The 21,534-nt window shown below is 37.1% G+C and overlaps 2 protein-coding genes across 6 annotated transcripts in view; one reads left to right on the top strand and one right to left on the bottom strand.

The window, feature by feature from the left end:
• Positions 1–17,460, top strand: part of RHOQ (ras homolog family member Q) — a 36,870-nt gene extending 19,410 nt beyond the window's left edge. The window contains exons 3-5 of one of the 2 annotated variants that reach the window (XM_015587546.2): positions 10,347–10,511; positions 10,810–10,905; positions 14,201–17,460. In XM_015587546.2, coding sequence (XP_015443032.1) covers positions 10,347–10,511; positions 10,810–10,905; positions 14,201–14,233 — 294 coding nt within the window. In that variant the 3' untranslated portion in view covers positions 14,234–17,460. Of the gene's footprint in view, positions 1–10,346; positions 10,512–10,809; positions 10,906–14,196 lie in introns of both variants that reach the window. The other variant, XM_006909624.3, reaches the window with a different exon arrangement.
• Positions 14,539–21,534, bottom strand: part of PIGF (phosphatidylinositol glycan anchor biosynthesis class F) — a 28,666-nt gene continuing 21,670 nt past the window's right edge. For 3 of the 4 annotated variants that reach the window (XM_025045220.1, XM_025045219.1, XM_025045218.1), the window contains one exon: positions 14,550–14,869. In XM_025045220.1, coding sequence (XP_024900988.1) covers positions 14,756–14,869 — 114 coding nt within the window. In that variant the 3' untranslated portion in view covers positions 14,550–14,755. Of the gene's footprint in view, positions 14,870–21,534 lie in introns of all 4 variants that reach the window. The other variant, XM_006909625.2, reaches the window with a different exon arrangement.

Raw genomic sequence — 21,534 nt, 5'->3', positions numbered from 1 at the left:
CTCATATCTGCCATCCTCTCCTGTGACTTTAGACAAGTGATGAGTTTTTTTGAGCCTCAGTTTCCTCATCAGGAAAGTGGGAGCTGCCCTGTCTCATGGGCTGATGGTGGACGTTCAGTGAGATAGTGGGGGTTAGTTTGAAAGCAGGAGCAGGGTGCTCTTCTTGGAGCTGTGAAGTTCAATACAACCACAGTAGTGTGATGAAGTTACTTGTCTTAGGTCTGGAAGAGCTCTGCTGGGAGCCTCCTGTAAGCAGGAAAGCCAAGGCTTGAGGGGAGAAGATGGAGGATGCAATGCAAAACAGGCGGGGCAGGGGCGAGTGTAAAACATGCGTGAAGGAAGCCGTGCTCAAAAATGGGGACGTGTGCCATGGTAACTCATGCAGGACCTGAGCAGTTGATCTGTTGGCTTCTGGAAACCTCTGCAGGGTATTTGTGCCAAGCGCAGCACCTCTCTGAATTTCAATGAAATCTCTATAACTGTGTGTGTGTGAATGTGTGCATGCATGTATCTGTGTGTGCCTGCAAGGTCCCAGCTTTGTACACTTGTGGGCTGTATTTTTCTTAAGGTGAAAATACACAACATAAAATGAATCATTTTAATGGACATTTTAATTGCACATTTTAAAATATACAATTCAGGGGCGTTTCGTACATTCACAGTGTTGCACAAGCTCCACCTCTATAGAGTTCCTAACAGAAACTACATTTTTTAAAGAGTCTGTTCCATGAAAGTATATTTGTGAACTGCATTAGGTCATCTTGATTTCGCCTGCCTGCTGAGAAGCCTTCCTCGTCTTCAGATGGCAGATTACACTGTAGGTTTGGCCAAGAAGTGTGATTCAAGTACTCAGATTCCAAATGGGTCTGTTAGTCATTGTTTAACTCCTCCATGCAGCTTGGCTGCCTCATCTGGGCATCGAGGAAACCAGCCTTTGAGGCTTAATCAGAGTGTAGTTCCTGGGGTCTTCTCTTGTTGCTTAGCTGCTTGTCTTCTTGGTATATTAAAAGGCCAGGTGTAAGGGTGTCTGCCAATGACAGACTTCAGCCTTCGTAAGCCTCTTTCCTGGCCTCAGAGGCAGAGAGGGCAGGTGTTAGTCCACAACTGAAGAGAGTGATGTTTTCTCTGGATTTGGCCCATCCATAACTTAGAGTCGTGTTTGCTATTTCCCTCCCCGCCCCCACCATGGGAAGCCCAGGTGACCTGCATCCACAATGCCCAAGGGTCCTCTGTAGCCCAAATATTGAAAAGGGTGAGAGGACTATTTTTATGAAAGTGTGCAAGACCTGGAGCTTATATATGCCTCCCTTTAAATAGCTAGTCCTGGGCAGCATCTACTCTGGTGTGATGCAGGGACCACAGCAATGGCCCATGTGGAGGCTGTCTCTGAACAGTCTCCATAAGCTGCTGAGATGAGACCCAGTGAGTGGCAATCCTTATATATGTGAGTGAGAGAAGGATGGAGGGAGGGGGTGAGAGAGAAAAGGGGAGGAACAGCAGGAGAAACGGGGTGAGTGAGGAGCTGCCTTGGATAATCTGGGGAATGCTTCATTCTGATTGGACTACTTAGGTCCTGTGCTCACTCCGGAACGAATGACAATGCCCAGGGCTTGGAGAATGAAACTCCGTGATTGGCTTAATCCAGTCCGGAATTCTTGTAGCTAAATAAAGGGTCAGGGTCCCCAGCGGCATGGGTCTGGATGAAGGAGAGGTGGGTCCATGGGAAGAAGAAGGAAATAGGATGCTCAGTAGACTGTCAACAGTATCCATCATAACTACCCATCCAACACAGGTAAAATAAATGTCAAGACAATGAAAAGAAGGCAATGGTGAAAAACAGTAAGTAGCAAGAATGAAAATGCTGAAAGTATAGCCCAGTCTGAGGCTTTCTTCTTTAGAACTCCCATTATTTAGGCAGGTAGGTTGGACCCATTGGTGCACCACAGAAAAATAGCCCTGATCAAGGGAGGCAGTTGATTATTGGCTGAAATGTGGTGACAGCAACTGGAAAAATTAGCCTGTTACTGGAGAAGTCAGATAATTGATCCACCTTCTCCAGCTTTGCAGCTGGTGAAGGAGGTGCAGGCCACCTGTGATCTACCTTCAGTCTACCTTTCTGACTTCACCATTCCACACACCACCCTCTTTTGCTCAGCAAGGATTTCTTAAGCAGCAACTATAGCCCAGGCTTTGAAGAACAGTCTCTGCTCTGAGGGAGTCCTGTGGAGATTATAGATAAGAGGCAGTTCTAGTACAGTGTAAGAAAGGGGATGATGGGAAACGCCACGGGCGCTACAGAAATATTCAGAACTGGGGTTGGAGGGGGAGATGCATAGTCCTAATGTGAGGGTCAGTGCAGATTTGTTGGACAGATAAGCCTGAAGATAGTAGGAGCTGCCCTGGTAAGAAGTGTGGAGAGGGAAGGGACAGTGGGATTGGCTGGGTCAGTGTCTGATTTTGCTGCGTGTTTGGGGTTGATGTCGAGGACCCCTGAGGGTCTCGCTTGAGTCTGATTGAGTGGAGGTATCTTTTACTGAGATGGTAAACACAGGAGGAGTTTCAGATTTGAGGGGGAAGAAATGAGTTTAGTTCAGAAATGTCGAATTTGAGATTTGTGGTTTAGCCAAAAGGAGGCGTCTAGAGCTGAGTCTGGAACTCAAGATGCAGAAAGCTCCTCCAGGTACACTTTTCCGACAGTCTTCTCGAGACATCTCAAGCTTCCATGTCCAAAATTAGCCTCTTGAGTTTTCTCCCTAATGTGCTTCTCCACCCTCAGTCTTCCTCATTCTTACAAAAGACATTATCCATGTAACTGCACAAGCTGAACCTTAGATTATTCCAGAGACCTTTAGCTCCATGTCCAGCCCATCACTCAAACCTGAATTTCCTTCCAGAATATGTCTGTCTAGAGTCTACCATTTCACTGGCTGTCAACTGCTACCACTTAGTTCAAGCTACCACCTTCTCGCACCTGAATTATTATAATAATCTATCTCCTTGTACTCCCGTCTACCTTTAATTTGTTCTCCACAAAGCAGCCTGAATTGCCTTTTATAAAAAACAAATTAGATGACTCTCTTTTCTCAGTCTTTCAATGACATTCCATTGCAGTGGGCCGCAACCCTACCTTATCACCCTGGCTTTTCCCAGGGCCTTCAGTGTTGGTCAGGGCTTCTCTGCCTCAGGGCTGTTGCACACACTGACCTGTATCTAGCTCCTTAAACCATCCCTCATATCTCAGGTTAGATGTTGCTCCATCTGAGCAGTTGGTCTTTCCTGACCACCCAGACTGAAGCTGGTCATCCTGGCAATTCTCTCTCCTGGTACCTACCTGGCCTTTTCCTTCATAGGCGTATCCCAGTTTGCATTTACAGTTATTTTTGTCCCAGTTTGTTAAATGCGTGGCTTGGTGTCTCAACAAAATCAGACCCATCTCCCCTTTTATAACGAATGTTTCTCCTTCACTTATCCTCCAATGAAATCTACAGGTAATATGACCTCTCTGTACACACAATTTTAAATCAGTGTAACATCCTAGCAGTAATATGCAGGGGAAATAAAAGGGAAATAATTCATCGTAAAAATATTTATTTCGGTATTAAATTCCCAAGTTCTCAGAACTGAGTACTCCAGAAATCATAATGAAGTAGTCAGGTGCCTACACCTAGAAGGAGAATGTCCATGAATACAACAGCTACAAATGTTGACTAACGATGTTGTGGTTTATTGGTGATTCAAATACTAAGAGCAATATTGCCAGTGGCGTGCAATTTCCTACAATGGTAAGCAACTCCTGTAATGTTTTGAACAAAATAAAGTACAGGCTACCTTCCTCCTTCAGTTTGCACTGAAATTACTTTCCTAGAAAATTCATTAAACCGTGAAAAGAATACACTGTGCTTTTATGTACACCAGAGTTAGGTCCTAGATTTGAGTAATTATAAAAGGGTTTTTCGTGTTCGTCAAAGCCTGGCAGTATACTCAACAATCATGTACACAAGTCAGGTAGCACCCAGCTCTCACCCTGAATGCCAGTGGGATTCCGCCATTCACGTTGACTACCAAAAACACCTTCCACATTTCCAGAATATCCCCCATATATGGAGAACAATGCCCTAGTTGAGAGGCACTTGCCTCCTCCTGTGTTACTCTGTGAACTCCACGAGGGCAAGGGCCCTGTCTGTCTCTCACTAGAGCAGAGCGTACACATGCTCAGCACCGAGCTGGCAGATACTTGTTGGGATAAACAAATGAATGAATATTCCATCAACATGAAATTTGTGCCAACAAAGTTAGAAAAGGAGTATATACCACATGGAAGCGTAACCTGACATTTACGTTCTTTCTGTCTGCTTTAGGCCAGCTGCCCTCTGTGTTCTAGTGAAAGAGATTTGTCATTATAGCTCCAGACAATGTAGAATTTCAGCTTTAAATCCTTTACAATGAGGGAATTCACCTCATTGTGCACAAAAGAAACTACACTGGCTCTGAAGTTGTGGTTTGTCTTTTTTTGGAAAGTCGGGCTTGTCTGTTGAAGAGCTCAAAACACTTGACCAGCTCTCTCATTTATCTTAACATGTGTATGCTATATTTATTCTCCCTTCACAGATGGGGAACTGCAACTTGCCTGAGGGCCATATTTAGCTAAGTCTTGATCCTCTGCCTTGTGGGGTCAGCTTAGATAAAACAGAATCCTAAAGCTTGAATTTTACCCAGTCATTTAAATCTCCTCCCACATTAAATCTGTTACTAGGGCTGCCTACTAGGGTAAAAAGTGTTACTTTGAGCATCTTTAACCACGTAATGTGGCGATATAGTTCAGTCCTGTTCTTTTAGAGAAGAGCTAGTGCTGGTTCATAATGACACGGCCTGGGCCATAATGACGAGGGCTGGGCCAGTTATCTAGCGGATTGTCTTTCTGCTACAGCACGTTTAAACTTTCTCTTCTCTTTCTCCAGCCAACCCAAACAGGGTTTATGATCAGTCAGGCAGTCAAAAAGAAGCCAAATATCTGGTTCACTAGCTCCTAAATAATTGGAATAGTTATTGGAATAAGTCAATATTTATAATTGACTTATTATAAATAAAAACATATGAAGGTGACAGTTGCTGAACATTAGAAGCTAAACCTTCAATTTCAAGAATTCTTTTACTAAGAGCTAATCAGGTCACTGATATGTGTGTGTGTGTGTGTGTGTGTGTGTGTGTATAATGAATATCATTTTACAACCGATCTTTTTATTTTTCAAGAAAGCGGGGGGGGGGGCAAATATTTGAAAAGTTTTTGAAAAATGCTCGCTTCTTAGGGAATTATAGAACTTTAAAAAAATTCTTTCTCCTCCTCAAATTTTCTTTAGTTCAGTAATAATAGAAGGTGGCAGGCAAATTCAATAAACTCATCACTGATGTATTTGGAGCCAAACTTATAAGAATGCTCCCAGTACGGACCCAACCCAGCTTCCTTGAAAAACAGAATTATTGTTAAGGGAGTGAAAAGCGATATGTGCATTTCAGAAAGTTAAATACAAAATGAATTCAAAAGTGACAAAAAGAACAACACAAAGGAAAATGAGGTTTCATAGACTACTATTACTAAGAATTATTGTAGGAATGTTTATAATTTATAAGTTAGATTTATGACAGAACACTTTCTATCTTCAGAAGCTAACTTCAGTCCATGTGGCCTCTTGGCTTCAGTACAGCACCCTTTGGGGGTTGCAGTGTCTCAAGAACCATGCCCGATAACCTATTTTGGGCTTCTCACGAGACACAGATGTTTCAGATGGAAATTACTACCATGTACTTTGGAAGCGACAGAGAGTTGCTTCTTCATATACCATAAGCCACCAGTTGTCTAGGACATTCTTAACTGTCTTACATTTTATGTATTTCTTAAAGTAGAAGCTGTTTTAGACTTTAGAAGTCTGGGGCTTGTCTGTTAAAGAATTATTCACTTGTGGTCCCATTTTTTTCTCTTTCTAGGTTGTTACAGAGGAAAGCTCTTGATTAATGACAATTTCTTAAATCACAGTAACATCCTGGATTATTTGGGAATATAATAACATTTATAACACTTTATAGCCTTCAAAGCATTTGTCACTGACACACTCCCATTTTACAGAGAAACTAAGCCTCTCAGAAATAAGAGAATTGACCAAGGCCACATTGCTAGTGGGTCCCATATGGGCCAATACTCTCCATTCTGTAAGGCCCAATTCAAATGCCTCCTCCTTTAAGAAGTCTTTCCTTAGCATCCTCTAATTACCACTCTGGGTATTTGCCACATTCTGACTTGTACATTTGTCTCCCTTACTGGGAACTCCCTAAGAGCAGAGACTGTTATAAATGTTTGTGTCTCTCCTCACCTATCAAACTCTTTGTCCTCTGTGTTAACCTTATGCCTGTTCTCACACTAGCAGTGCAGCTTCTTTTCTTCTAGACTGTGGCTTTGAGGTCTGCAAAGCTCTAGTGAGGTGCATTGTGGGTAGTATTGCTCACTTGAGCTCATTGCCTCATTTTTAACATAGATATCTTATGACAGAGCTTTGCAAGTGTTTGTAAGGTGTTACACAAATCAGATATGATCGGAATCTTGTCCTTCATTTCTCTGATGATTGATTGCACTTAGCACCATTCTGGACGTTTAATAGGTGCTTATTAAGTGTAAACTGATCAGGTAAATATATATAAATGCTTCATCCAAGACTAAATATATAAATGCTTCATTCTTGGATGAAGCATTTATATATTTACCTGATCAGTTTACACTTTTCTTTCTCCCATTGTTGTATATAACTATCTTTTTATATGTATGTATCTTGAATTCCTAGTTAAACTGTAAGCTCCCGAGGGAACAATTATTTCTCGTAGTTATGTATATATCCTTAGAACACCTTCCATGCAGTATGATCTCAATATATCTTTGCTAATTGATTTTAAGTGACCAGTGTGTGATAGCATACCAGTTAACAAAACAGAGCAAGGCATATACTTTCCAAAACTACTGTGAGTAGTTTTGCTTAAAAGTCATGTTTTGGATATGTATTTTAAATAAACATACACATACTAAAAAATATGTATTTTAAAGAGAATTCACTAAAGTAGGAGGGAGCCTCAGGTCCACATGAAGCATTGACAAAGGTCATGCAGAAGTAGGGATGCTCGTGAGCACTGCTGGATGAGCCATATTTCAAAAGGGGTCTCCCACCTGATGGTCATTTGCTATAGTTCTCTTATACCCAAAGGTCTTTTGTTTCCTCTCAGAACACATTTTTTTCAGCCTCATTGTCTACAGATCTTTGTCAGGTTGTAAGTGTGTGATATTTTTTAAGATTGTCCTCCTCACAGATCAAAGACGTCAAAAATGGAGAGCCTAATCACTAAGCTACCAGGAGACACTTTAAAAAAAATTGATACATCTGGTTCTTAGCCAGTTGATCGGAAACTAAAGATTTTACTTAGCAGTCCAATAATCCTGTTGACTGAACTCACCATTGTTTTTCATGGTTTTGATATAAGACAGTTGTCTTTAATATACTTTCTCTACTCCTGAGAACGTTCCAGTTACCATGTTGCAATATTTAAATACCTACTTTTTTTTTTTATTAGGACTAAAATACACTTGATTTGATAATTAGGACACTAGAGGGTTGACTCCGAGAAGTTCTGACTTTGATAAGTGGCTATTTAAAACTAAGGGCATTCACTCCACATTTAACTTTTGTTTTGTTGTAAAATTTAAACTAGCTAGAGATGAAGTATTCTGCATGCTTCAATTTACTTATCCCCAAATCCAGAATTTCACATTAAGTTCACTGTACAATAGATATAAACAATTTTATATGATTCAGGGTACAGTATGCATAGGGGATAAATTATTTTTTTAATTTGCTGTCTATTATTAGACTTCTAATTACTCAGCTGGATGGAAGCAGAAAGGTGTCATTCTTATAATAACTGCCAATTACTTAGCTGGTGATTACAGGCAGGAGTCCGTCTTAGATAGTTCAGACTTAAGAGATAACATTTCTTTTTAAGGAGTTCTAAACATGCTTTGTTGTTGTTTTTTTTAATAGCCCAAATCCTTCACATTTTAATTATTTCAACAAAATCTGTAATTTAACAAATATCTAGAAATGATTAATTTATTTCTTTTGTGCCCACATGTCTCTTATTGAGGAAAGTCAGTATTTACTATAGTTATGAAAGCAATCCATACAACAGACTTATGTTCTGTAGAATATTTGGATGAATATTATTAAGTATTTCTAAAGAACTTTGCATTCACTTACTTTTTAATGCCCTTCTAGAGAAGGAGTGCACATTCTTTTTCCCTGATGAGGTAAACTTGCTTGAAAAGTAAAATTTTCATTAAAAAATCTAATTTGGTTTTCCCAGAAATATATAAATCTTATTATTATTATTTTTTTTTGGTTACATTTAAATAGTCTCAAGGCTCTTGGGTCCTCAAATGACTAATTAGTACTGTAATAATATTCTTTTTCATTAATCTGAAAATTATACTGTCCTCAAGAGAACTCAGTTTGGTTTGTGTGTTTTGATGCCAGTGTAGAAATTTTTATTTTTCACTAAAGAAATTTCTTCTCTGTGGTTGGAAAGAGATGCAAAACCAGGACTCGTGTGGGACTGCTGGGACCTTGCATGGATTTACGGAAGAATAGGAGACTCGGTTTCCTGTGGGATGAAGAATCTATGTGAAAGCATCGGATGGGTCCTTTTATGTGCCTGGCAGCATGCTGAGTGCCTTAGTTGCATTATTTCATTTACTTCTCATACACCTGTGAGATAGTATCTCCATTTCTAATTCTCTGAAAATTGGAGATCTAAATATGGATGAGATTTTTTTAACAAGAGCAGCACCCCGTTCCCTGACCATGCCAGTTCTCTTGGAATGTAGTTGCTGGGTAGATGCTAAGATTAAATGCCATCTCTTTTCTCCCATTAATGATATGCAGTTTGAAATAAGCAGCAGAGTACAGGAAGTATATTTAATACACCCATTCAAACTGATTTTTAAAAACATGTTCTATTTTTGATAAGAGTCCTCTGATAGTAACTGGATGGTGCAGTTACAATGTATTTCATACCCACTCTACTTGATTTCTTCATTAATAATTTCTTAACACCAGAGCACTGCTTTATTCATAACCAGTTAGAGGCTTCCACTTTTAAAAATAAAGGGTGAAAAAGGTTGTAGATGGCATTTCCCCTCCTGGCCTGTGATAGCTAACACCTGAGAAATCTGTCAATGACTGCAGCTCCAGACTGTGGAAGTGCCCTTCGAAATCATAGAAAAACAGAAGGGTTAACTTAAAGTCAAGACTCTGAGATGTTAATAGCTTTCATTGGAACATTACACCCAGAAAAATATTAGAAGATGAAATGAAAGAAAATTGTACCATGAGGGAGATACTGCTCCTGAAACTGCAAGTAGAAGATGTTTTTAGCATTTTAGTTTCCACGTTCACTGCAGTTCTGGTGGTGAAGTGGGTCATTTAAGAGGGGTGGTGGCCTAGGCCAAAAATAAAGTTTCCTTGAAACCAAATGACAGACTGGCCCTGACAAAAATGGAATCCTGACTCTGTTTACTCACCGGAACATAAATAAATAGAATTTTGTGTCACGGAAAATAGTCTAAGCAAAACAAGATCTTCGCTGCCTTTTGTGATAGAGAGATGCTAAACAACCATCAATAGTACAGCCCTCCAAGGAATATGAAGCAGCAGTTTAAAATTACATGGTAGTCTAACGTATTCTGGTCTGGAAAGATCTCAAAGACATACTTGAAGAGTGTAGAACAACATGGATTGCATGATCTCTTCTTATTGGCTATGTATCCTTAACACAAGTTATTTAACTTCTGTGCCTCAGTTCACTCAAACGGAAAACATGAATAATGGTACTTATCATATAATTGTTCTGAGGATTAAATAAGTAATACATGGGAGAGCATGTACATCAGTACCTGACACAGTAAACATTCAGTACCTATTAGTTATTATAAATGATAACACTTGGACAACATCTAGCTATAATCAGCTCTTTGTGCAAACTTTTCAGTTAATGTTTACAGTGACAGCTTTAGTTATCACAATATATCTCCTCCAAGTTTCATTGTAGTTAATGATCTTGTCATATTTTTACCCCACTGGTGTTCAGAAGGAAAATTAACGAAAACAAATGGGATTATCGTGTTTTATGGAGAGTGCTATATATTCCACAAATACACCTGACTTTGCTTCTTTGCTTATGTAATCTGATGTATACATTATCAGTACACTCAAGAAATGGAAACAGAAATAATGAGGTTTCTCTTTCTTCCTCAGGAAGACTATGATCGTCTGAGGCCTTTATCTTATCCAATGACTGATGTCTTCCTTATATGCTTCTCTGTGGTAAATCCAGCCTCATTTCAAAATGTGAAAGAGGAGTGGGTACCAGAACTTAAGGAATATGCACCAAATGTACCCTTTTTATTAATAGGAACTCAGGTATGTCTGCTTTGATTTTATCCATTTAAGAATAATCTCTCTGGCCTATCTTGTGGTATTGCTCTCAGACAAGTGGTCCTGAGGTTTAGCAAATGATACATGTCTTTAATCTTAGTTGCAAGTTTTAATAAATTCTGTCGGGTTTTTGGAAAAAGTGCCAAAATTATATTAGTTGGTTTTAAAAATTAAGTTCTTGTGTTTAATCTTTTATTATGTGGGCATTAAATGGGACTACATGCTTTGATTTATCTTTAAAGACTTGTAATATTATGGGACATTATTGACCTTTCTTAATCAGATTGATCTCCGAGATGACCCCAAAACTTTAGCAAGACTGAATGATATGAAAGAAAAACCTATATGTGTGGAACAAGGACAGAAACTAGCAAAAGAGGTAATGGAACCTTTACAGAATTTAAAAATAAATGAAATGCGAAAGCAGCTAAGGTAATAATAGATGTTAACATTCATTGTGCACTTACCATATGCCAGGCACTGTGCTGAGTGCTTTCCATGTATTATCTCATTTAATCCTTGCACCAACTCTGAGATAGTTCTGACTAGTTCCCTGTTTGACAGAAAATGGAGGCTTGGTGATGTCAGATAACTTCTCAGGTAACTTGTCAGATCATGCAGGTAATGAATGGCAGAGCTGGATTTCAGTTAAGGCCTGACTCCTTTATCACCTCACCAATAATATTTCCCTAAAAAGGTCACATATAGAAAGAGGAATCAGAAAAGTCCTGATCATTAAGTTCTTCTTAATCACTTAAATATTTGTACCATGCTAAATCAGGCTCTGTGTTCAGTTAATACTCATGGAGTAGGTAGTGGAGTGGCATAGGGTGACAGTTTAAATCTGCAGTTAAAAACAAAAAATATTGGCTAGGTTTGAAAAGAAATGAGTTGAATTTTCTTCCAATCTTTTTATGAAAGATAGGAAATAGTAGCATTATAAAAAATACATAACTGATGTGCATAATACCTTTTAACTTATATTCTTCCCTTGCCCCAAAGCTAGGCTTACTTTTTTCTCTACTGGGCCCTAGCATTATTAGATTCTATTTTTTAGATGTTGTGATTTTAATAGGGCTTTGGTGGAAACAGAACCTAATAAGATCTTTTAAATTGTACTATCAGGAGGTAGAAGAAAGTGAGAAAATTTTTTGGAGGACAGATTTTCCTAAAGCAAAAGATAAATAGCTTCATTAACAAATCACTTTAGAAAGTCTGCATATTCAATTTCATAATCTTGGGGAAAGGAGGAATTTCTAAATGTCATAAAGGGAAAAGTCATAAATGAAAATATTAATGATTTAACTACATAAAAATTTAATATGTCAAATACTAGAAATAAAATTAAAAGTCATATAACAAACTTGACACATATGGCAGAAAAATGGGTTAATATCCTTAGTATACAGGAACACCTTGCAAATGAAATAATCAGAAAAAGACATATATACCCCAACAGAAAAATGGGCTAGGAACATCAATGGAAAATTCACCAAAAAATTGCAGATTGCCATTGAGGATAGAAAATATGTTCAAACTTCTTAATAGTCAAATGTAAGTTCAATTACCACTGATAAAACTGGCAAAAAAACAAGAAATTAATTACAATAGCTACTCTTCTCGGGGTAAAAGCAAGTGGGCACTCTATGGTACTGTGTTAGTTGTTGAGTAAAAGCAGTCTTGACGATATGCACAAGCCTTTAAGTCATGCACACTTTTGATTAAGCAATTCCATTTGTAGGAGTTTATCCTAAAAATTATTAGGGATGTGCTTAAAAAGATGGCTACAAAGTTGCTGCATTGTTTATAATGGCAAAAAAACTCCCCAAAAACCCTGCATCTATGAAAAATTTATACTAATATATCCATTGAGATGTTTATATTTATTATATAAGAAAAAATGTTGTAGCAAAAACAATATACTCCTGTTTTTAGGCCTTGTGGCAGCATCTGGCGCAGTTGTTGGTTCCTTCCTGAAATACTTCCACTTGGCTTCCTTGAATTCCCTCCTTGGTTTTTCTCCCCTCTCATTGGCCTCTCCTTTATCACCTCATCACCCTGTCTCTGAATGTTGGAGGGCTCAGGGATCAGCACTCAGCTTTTTGCACATCTTTTCTTCTATTTCCACACCCATTCTCTAGGCCGGGATGAGCTTCTGCCAATCTTGTGGTTTGAACAAGCTACTACTGAAGATTCTCAAATTTCTGTCTCCAGCCTAGACTTCTTCTCTAAACTCTGGATTCGGTTATCCAGTTGTTCACTCGACAAGTCCATCTAGGTGGCTAAGCATCTCACAATTAACATGTCTAAAACAATTACTAATTTCACCCTCCAGGCCTGTCCTCCCAGTAAACTGAGGTCAAAAACCTTGAAGTCACACTTGACCTTGCTCTTTCTCTCATACCATATAGCCAACCCTGTTGTAAAACATACTGCTCTATCTTCACGGTATATCCAGATTCCAAACGCTACTCACCATCCCCTCCTTTAACAATCAGGTTCAGGCCCCTCCACCTCGGGCCCGTTATACCAGGATAGTTTCTAACTCACGCTAAACTGTGCTCAGCATAACAGACCGAGTGAGTCTTTTAAAATAAAAGCTCCATCAGGTCACTGCTCTGCCCAGAATCATCCAGCAGCTCCCAGCTCACTCAGAGTAAAGGCCAGCGTCCTCACCATGGCTCCTGCTACCTGTCCGCCTCACTCACTGTGCTTCAGGGTCACGGCCTCCTTGCTGTTCTCGTCTTCTACCTCAGAGCTTTGTGCTTTCGCTGCTCCCTCTGCCTGGAATGTTCTTCCCTGTGGATCATTATTCATTTTTTCATTCCTTTTGGATCTCTGCTCAAATGTCACTTTCTCAATGAGACCTTGCCCGATCTTGTCTTCACTCCTTACCTATCTTGCTTCTCCTTTTTTCTCCAAACCACATTATTACTGATATTCTACCTCTATAGTTCATGGTCTTCTCCCTCTAAAGTGTAAGTGTGATTGGTAGACTTAACTTTTGTTCCTTGCTGTATTCTCTCATTTGGCAAATGAGTGCTCAGTAGAAGCCAAAGTCCTTAGCGTGGCCTCGAGGGTCCCTCACTAAACTCATCTCTTGCCATCCCTGCCCCATTCTCTCTCCTGCCACTCTGGCTCCTTTACCATTTCCTAAATGCTCCAAACAAGCTCCTGCATCTGTGGCTCTGTCTGCCTTGAAATTCTTCCTCTAGGTAACCCACTGCTCAAACTTCACCTCGTTGAGCTTTCCCTGACCACCACCACCCTCCTATGCACTCTCCATCTCCCTCACTTTGCTTTTTCTCCAGAGCATGTGCCACCATCTGCTCTATAGTCCTTCATCTGTCCCTCCCCTAGAACTTAAGCAAATGTAAGCATCACACAGCAGGGACTTTGCTCGAGTGTTCAGTTCATTGACATTATCCCCAGCACCTGAAACAGTGCCTGGCATATAGTAGGTACCCAGTATTTGATGAATGAATTTGACAGAAGTCTGGAAGGCTATGTATACTAGTTTTTTAATAGTTAGCTATCTCTGGGTATTATGATGATTTAATTCTTTTTGCATAGTTGTACTTTATAATTTTCTTGTAATGGTGTCTTTGTGTCAAAACAATTGTGTAAAAAAGGTTTTATATATTTGTGATTTTTTTTTTCTTCCTCCCAGATAGGAGCGTGCTGCTATGTGGAATGTTCAGCTTTAACCCAGAAGGGATTGAAGACTGTTTTTGATGAGGCTATCATAGCCATTTTAACTCCAAAGAAACACACAGTAAAAAAAAGAATAGGATCAAGATGTATAAACTGTTGTTTGATTACGTGAGACATCTTCAGTGGCCAAGGAAACTGTCCATTTCGCTCTAAGAAAGCATATGACATGCTACCGCTATACCCAGACCTCTTATACTGAAGCAGTTTAAAACTTGAAAGAAAAAAACAACCCTGTCCTCAGAACTATAAGGTTCATTAAGAATGTTTCTTAAAGGTCCAAGAAGCAGCAAACAGCATCTGAAGCCACAATCCATTATAAATACTTTATTTCAACTAGAAGGTACAATCTCTCAGGGGTTTCATAGTTTAAAAAGCTACAATTGCATCATGTTGTAACTATAAAAAAAAAAAAAAAAAAGTGCTGTAAATGGAACTGCTTGGCTTAGACCCCATACACATTTCTGCACAGTCTTTACAGAATCTGCACAAAGAAATATCTTCTCCCTTTGTTCCAATTAATTGTTCTTATATGTAAGTTGCTTTCTATTCCAGTATATCCAGAGTGGTGAAATAACAAGGCCAGCCACGTAGCCAAAGGTTGCTCCAAGCGTACAGGAGATGGGCCATACCTGAGGAGAGAATGTATGAGGTCAAAAAAGAACAAATGTTTTATTACTTGAGCACAAGTGTAACCTAAATATTTCTATATTAAAGCTTAATGTGCTTTCTTAAAGAATGCCAAAAGTGTAATAAGGTCATAACTGCATTTATCATGAACACTAAAAATGTACACGTTTTAGTTAATGTGCATTCAACTGTAACAAGGCTTCTGACTGTAGATTTAGTTTGATGCTCCCCAAACTGCATGAGAGACATGCTAAAATTACAAATTAAAATTTTGGGTCAGACTTTGCTATAATCTTGGACTCAATTTAGCTCTCTGAACTAGTTGGTAATTTTGTTTCTGAATTTCCACCTTGGCTTGTATATCAAATGAAATGAGAAGTGTGTATGCTGACCAAACCACAAGAAACTTTAAATTGTGTTAAAGAGAAAGACCTAGAATTCAAGCATGTTACATGGAATTTACAACAAAGCAACCGCTTCCACTATAAAACTGATGTCACCTTTCAGATAGATATTGAAACCACAGCAGAAGTTACAGAACTACAACTTAAGTCCAACACCTAGAGTGTAAAGCAAACAAAATACTGGCTTCCAGATAACCATTTTTTCCCAGCCATGTTACATTTCACATTATATCAAGTCAGAAGTAAATAATAATTTATTTCATCCATAAGCAGTACATGTTGGTCCCTACGTGAAAGGCCCTGCTTTAAAAATTTTTTACATGTTCATCTGTGAAGCTTATTTGGTATACTAGAGCCATTTCTAATCTTTCTCTGGGGGAAGAGGCCACAGAACTGTGTTCGAGGCGAACCACTTTCATTACTAGTTGTTACCTAATTAAGCTTCCTTGTTTGGTCTGCTGGATCTGCCTTATTCCAAACACCCCATGCAACAGACAATAGTGTTAGACAAAGTTTCAGTGTGAACAAATTAATGCAGTTCAGAGAAGCATAATCTAACCCATAGATTTTTTTCCCAGCCTTTCCTACATTAAGACTTGCTGTTGCCTAAATATGACTTCAGCTTTTGGTGAGCTCCTACTAATTTCCATGGCTTAGGCTTACAGCTATATCTATTGCACAGGTTGGGTAACAGAACACTAAACTTTTATACTTGAAAATGACAGCCTTAAATGCTCATATCAGTCACGAATCTAGGATGTGTACTGTCTTGTATGTGAGCTTTGTAGAGATTTTTAAAAATATAAGCTTCGCCTTCCCCATGAAGAATGGAGAGTCTACTGGATAACGAGTCAGGAGCTTTTTTCTCTGAACTGAACAGTGAGATGTCCTCTTCTCCCAAAAAGGGGCGAGTCACATTAAATACCACGGCCTTATGTATGCTCAAAGGGAATCTTATGTAACTTTCTCATTTAATTTTGGTCTAATATTTTTAGACAGAATTGAAAGGAACTGTGTAAATCAGTTAGTACATTAGCTAAATTGCCCAACACTTGGTATAAAGGAATTAAGAAATTAAAGTATTATACATTTCCAACTTGCCTTTGGGGATTTGATGGGAATTCCCCCCCCCCTCCTCCAAATTCACCTCTGAAACTTATACTTGGATTACTAGCCCAATGGAAATTAAAATCTAGAATTTGTTCTGCCCTAAGAGAAATGGACTAAAAATCTGAAAACACAGCTCTGCTGTCCTGTTTCATGACTGGGCCTCAGTTTCCTCATCTATACGTATGGGAGGTAGAACAGATGATCCCTAAATGTCCCATTTATGAACTCTTATGATTCTCTTCTTAGTCACAATAACCGTGTTTAGACATTACCTTTTCAGCTTCACATTCTCAAGGTGATAAAAATCCTGTATATAGATGATCAGAACTCTACGCAAAGATGATTTGATTGTGTCTTCTGAACCTGAGGTGCCTTAGGTACTCTACTGACCTTGGTGGGGTTTGGAGTTTCCCATTGCTAAGAGCCTTTTCATTGCTTTGATTCTTTAGTTTTTCTTTTTGCAAAATCCTTCCTGCCGCTTTAACTAAAAACCAAAGATTTCTATTCATAAGCAGATTGTAGAAAATTGCCTTATTTTTCAGAAGCATGTCTTCATTAAAGGCTTAGATTTCCTAAGAAATTCGGACTAGTAACTGGAACAACTAGTTCAAAATAGTGAAAATCTGAGAAAAATATACTTCAAAAATATCTTACTGATATGAATTTTACTAGTGAATGCAATATACTGCTTCAAATAAGGCCATGTATGAATGAACTTAAATTTACAGTTAATATTTTTTTGCATATAAGCAGTTCTTAAGTTCTTAAAAGTAATTTTACCGGCTCCCTGAAATCTTATTTAACACTTTGCTAACTTACACCCTTATTCTATCTCTAAAGGTATATTTTAGGTTAGTCCATTTTGAATGATTATATTTCCAATAAGAGCCTGAGTAGTTTTTATTGTGAATTCTTACTTTAGACATTGCTTCCATTTGATTTTTAATTATTAATTTTAAGTAACAAATTAAATACTGGTTTGTTGGTTTTTTAAGTGATTGTTACTTTAACAGTGTCCCATCTTAACACATGGGGTTACAAATAAAATAATATGCATAGTTTACTATCTATGTAAAGTATTGAACTTTTTACCTTAATAGTTTTTATTTAACACCCTATGTAAACATTTGGGATAATACTCTCCTGTTTCTCATGCTGTGAATCTACTCACAACTGGTCAAGTGTGAGCATCTGTACTTTGTTAAAAAGCACACTGTCAAAGTCTAAGGAGAACAATCTCTCGTGAATCCTAGCCAAATTTTAACTTGGGTTACTAAATTCTATTTTAATCACTTCATAATTTCAGTATGGCTCTTTGTTTCTAAATACTCACATATATTCACACACGTATTCCTTAAACAGCTGCTATATTTCACCTCCAGTGGAATGCCAAAAATGGAATAAATATTGGTTAAAAACTTCTATCTAATGAAGGGTTAAGGCTTGCTATTATCTCAAGATACTCATGCCATCAGCAAATTAAAATGTTGGACTGGCTCTGCAGATGGTTTCTTAGTGATGGATCAGGCTTTTCCTGCTCAACTTTCCTAAAATAAGTAGTAGTCCTTACTTGTAACATAGAGAATTTCTTTATACAAAGGCCAACTTTCCAGATTTTTGTAGACCAAAGAGGGAATGGCAAAACGATCAGCTGAAGGAAATTGGGGGAGGTTGCTCACTGATGACCTTTCCCCAAGCAATTTCTTACTAACCTTATCATTGCTTTAAAAAATTTTAAACTACACTATGGCAACAATTCATACTGACTCGTCAAACCTAGCTTTATTGTGTATTTTCATAATTAGATCTTGAAGTTTGCATTTAAAACTATATAGTCTCACATTCAGAAATGTTTTTATTTAACATTCTTCATGCTTAAATAGGATTTTTAAAAACTCACATGGTATCATCTATTGAACAGACAATTCAACTGCATCACTATAAACATTTCTCCAAATTACTGTAATCTGATTTGGCTATTTAGAATTATCTCGTTTAAGGAAGATAGAAAACTCAAAGACATTCATGTCAAGGAAGTGATTCACAAGTGTCATATCGAAATGACTGTCTTCTTTTTACTAAGTTTTTTAAAGATTAAAAAAATTTTTAAATCATACAAGGAAAAAACCTGTTCACAAAAAATAATACAAGTAGGTAAAATTGTTAAAATTACTGTTAAAACATTTTTGAAAAAATGAACAGCTACATCATGAAGAAAGTACTTGCTTAGCATAGTACTATTAACCTTCCTCTAAATCAAATGACTCTATGTTTTTTATCACTTAAAACAAGTCAGTGTTCTCTTAAAATAACATTAACAAAGGCCCAATATCATAGGTTCTGGGTACATGGTAACCAGAAATAAATTATTGTATCTCTCAGAAATAAAACAATTTCATTAATTAGTTAAAAAAAAAATTGCTAGTAAATAAAATAGATACAACTGTTTTCTCTTAAACAAATTGATATTATTTCTGGTTGAAAGACATTTAAAAATTTTACAAGCTTATTTCTACTTGAAGACCATACTGCTCTTTTCTGATCAGACATTACTATAGAACTCTGCTTACATTTTAGGAAAGGAAAATGTACTAATATATCTATGTAATGTTTATTTTTCAAAACGTTCTAAATAGTACAGAATAATGATTAAGAACACTGATTTTCATATTAGACTGGATTTGAGTCTCAGCTCTGCCATTTGTTCAAAATGTGGCCCTCAACAAGTCACTTAACCTTTCTGTGCCTTGGTTTCTTATCTACAAAATGAGGATCATCGTAAAACTCACCTCCTAGAATTGCTAAAATGGTTAAAATGCAATAATGATTAAATAAGATAAAAGCAGTACTTACATCCATATTTATAACAGTATCTGGCACATAGTACAGGTAACTACTACATGAGATATACTTGATGATAATCTTTTAGTTCATATTCCTAATAGGCACATATGAAATAAGTTATTACAATGTAGAACACCATCATTCCCCAAATACACTATCTCTAAAGCTGCTCCTGTTAAAAAAAAAAGTTCTGCCCAAATTTTAAGTACTTTAAAAATAGTCTTAAAAAACATCTAACAGAATTTATGTTTTCTTCTTGTCAAACACAATCCATATATATATATATATATATATTTCAGGGGTTCACAGACCTCTGAAGCCCACCTATGGACTTCTGGGTAAGAAGCCCATCACTCTTAAGTATTTTTATTAACTGTTCTAGTTGGCCAAAGAAATATTGTGACCCTTTAAATTTTGGTTTCAGAATTTTAAGGATCATTTTCAATGATGTAGATGGCATTTGTTTGTTGTGATTTGAAAGTAAACAGTTTAAATACACTTTACTTAATTATAATATGCACAATATTATGTAGGTTCCTTTAAAGTACAAATAGATTTTTTAATGTTGTAATGTCATTAAAATGACATTCACAAGTTTTTGATACTCCATATAACAGCTAGTTTGGTATGTCACTATGGCAGTTTACAAGCTGCTGCAGATTTCCTAAAATGATGATTAGGTATTTGAAATTAGATAATTATGATCCCTTTTGAAATTAGTTAAAAATAGTCAACAAAAATTTTTTAATTATATTAAGACATTAGACTACTTTAAAAAATACTACACATTTTACTTGTAAACCAATAGAAATTGGTTCTAAACTAACCACTGGTAGACATTTGTGTCATTTTTAAGAGTCTCATATGAATGACTCCATCCACAACTATTTATTGAGTTTCTACAAAATAAGCAGTTAAGTTACGAGCTAAGATTATTTAATTCTGGATATATTTGAATAACAAATTCTTAAAAATATGTGTTACAGTATACTTATAAATTTTGGAGGTATATGCCATCACAGATATCAAGGGAGAACTGACCTATCTACAGATCAGAACACCCCAAAACACTCAGAACAACCCAACAACCATTAGGATTACTAGCTCTTTCAGATAAAAAAGATAAAACCCAGGTAACCAGTTCTAAATTTCTCACAAGCTACTTTTTAATGTATTTGTTTATTGTGCTTATCAAAAATTTGTATTTGTACAACAGACAGAATTCATCTTTCAAAGCCTGATGACATTTCTACTTTTTTTAAATGACCATTTTCCCCTGAATTTGGATTTAAGTGATGTGTTTTCCCAGATGTTCTTAAAGCAAATGCTATTGTCTGATGTAGGAATGAATACATGTACGGATTATCTACTATCTGGGCACATTTCTCTAATTGTAAATCTGCACTGATATGTGTATACTCTACCACTCTCCTATGCCTAAGAGTATAGACTTGGGAAGAGCTATTTATGGTGAGGTGCGTAGTCTCTGGTCTGGAACTTCTTGTCAGAGTGACACTAAATGATCCTTGCCAAGATCACATACATGAGTTAACCTATTCAGCACTATTCTCTCTCACACTGAAAGTCCTACTAGCAGAACACTATTAACAGGATTACAATGAACCCACCTTTTAAATCCAAAACCATTTTCTGTCAGTTAAGTATAATAGGTTTTTTTTTCATGTTTGGAACATATAAATCACATTCATTTAAATTTATTTTGGTCTGTCTAAAACTGTATAATACCTTTGGTAACAGAAACATCAATTAACCTAAAAACAGGCAACTCTTCAATAATTAAATCCATAATCTTAGTTTTATCCATCACTCTAGCATTATTTGTAGTAATTCATTTAGTTATAATCCTTATGATCTCTAGCTTCAATTTATGAAAGCATTATCTGTGGCATTTGTGGCTTTAGAAAATGAATATATTTCCCAAATATTAAAATTTTAACCTAATAAAACCAGAGAAAACAAAAAGGATTTTTAAATCTAACAATGCTTCATTTATCTGATATCTGGTGGGAATCAGGACAAATAGTTTTAAAGAATTTCAAATTGTTTTAAAAATCGATTTTGGTTTTAAAGAAAGAATTATGCTCAGAAGAGATTAGATTATCTGGTTCAATTCCATTTTGGAGATAGTAGCATTGAAGTTCAAAGTTTAAAGGCATTTGTGGGTTTTCTAGGCACAAAAGCTTTGCATATTAGCTTCAAATGCTCTCCTGCAAATGTATTAAGTTTTATGGTCTAAAATACATATATCACCAGAGTGGTGCTGGCATTTAAATGAAATTATGTAGGGA

Source organism: Pteropus alecto, unplaced genomic scaffold (assembly GCF_000325575.1).
Source record: "Pteropus alecto unplaced genomic scaffold, ASM32557v1 scaffold131, whole genome shotgun sequence".
NCBI lineage: Eukaryota > Metazoa > Chordata > Mammalia > Chiroptera > Pteropodidae > Pteropus > Pteropus alecto.
Note: the sequence above shows the minus strand (reverse complement) of the source record. Positions and strands in the feature narration are given on the sequence as shown.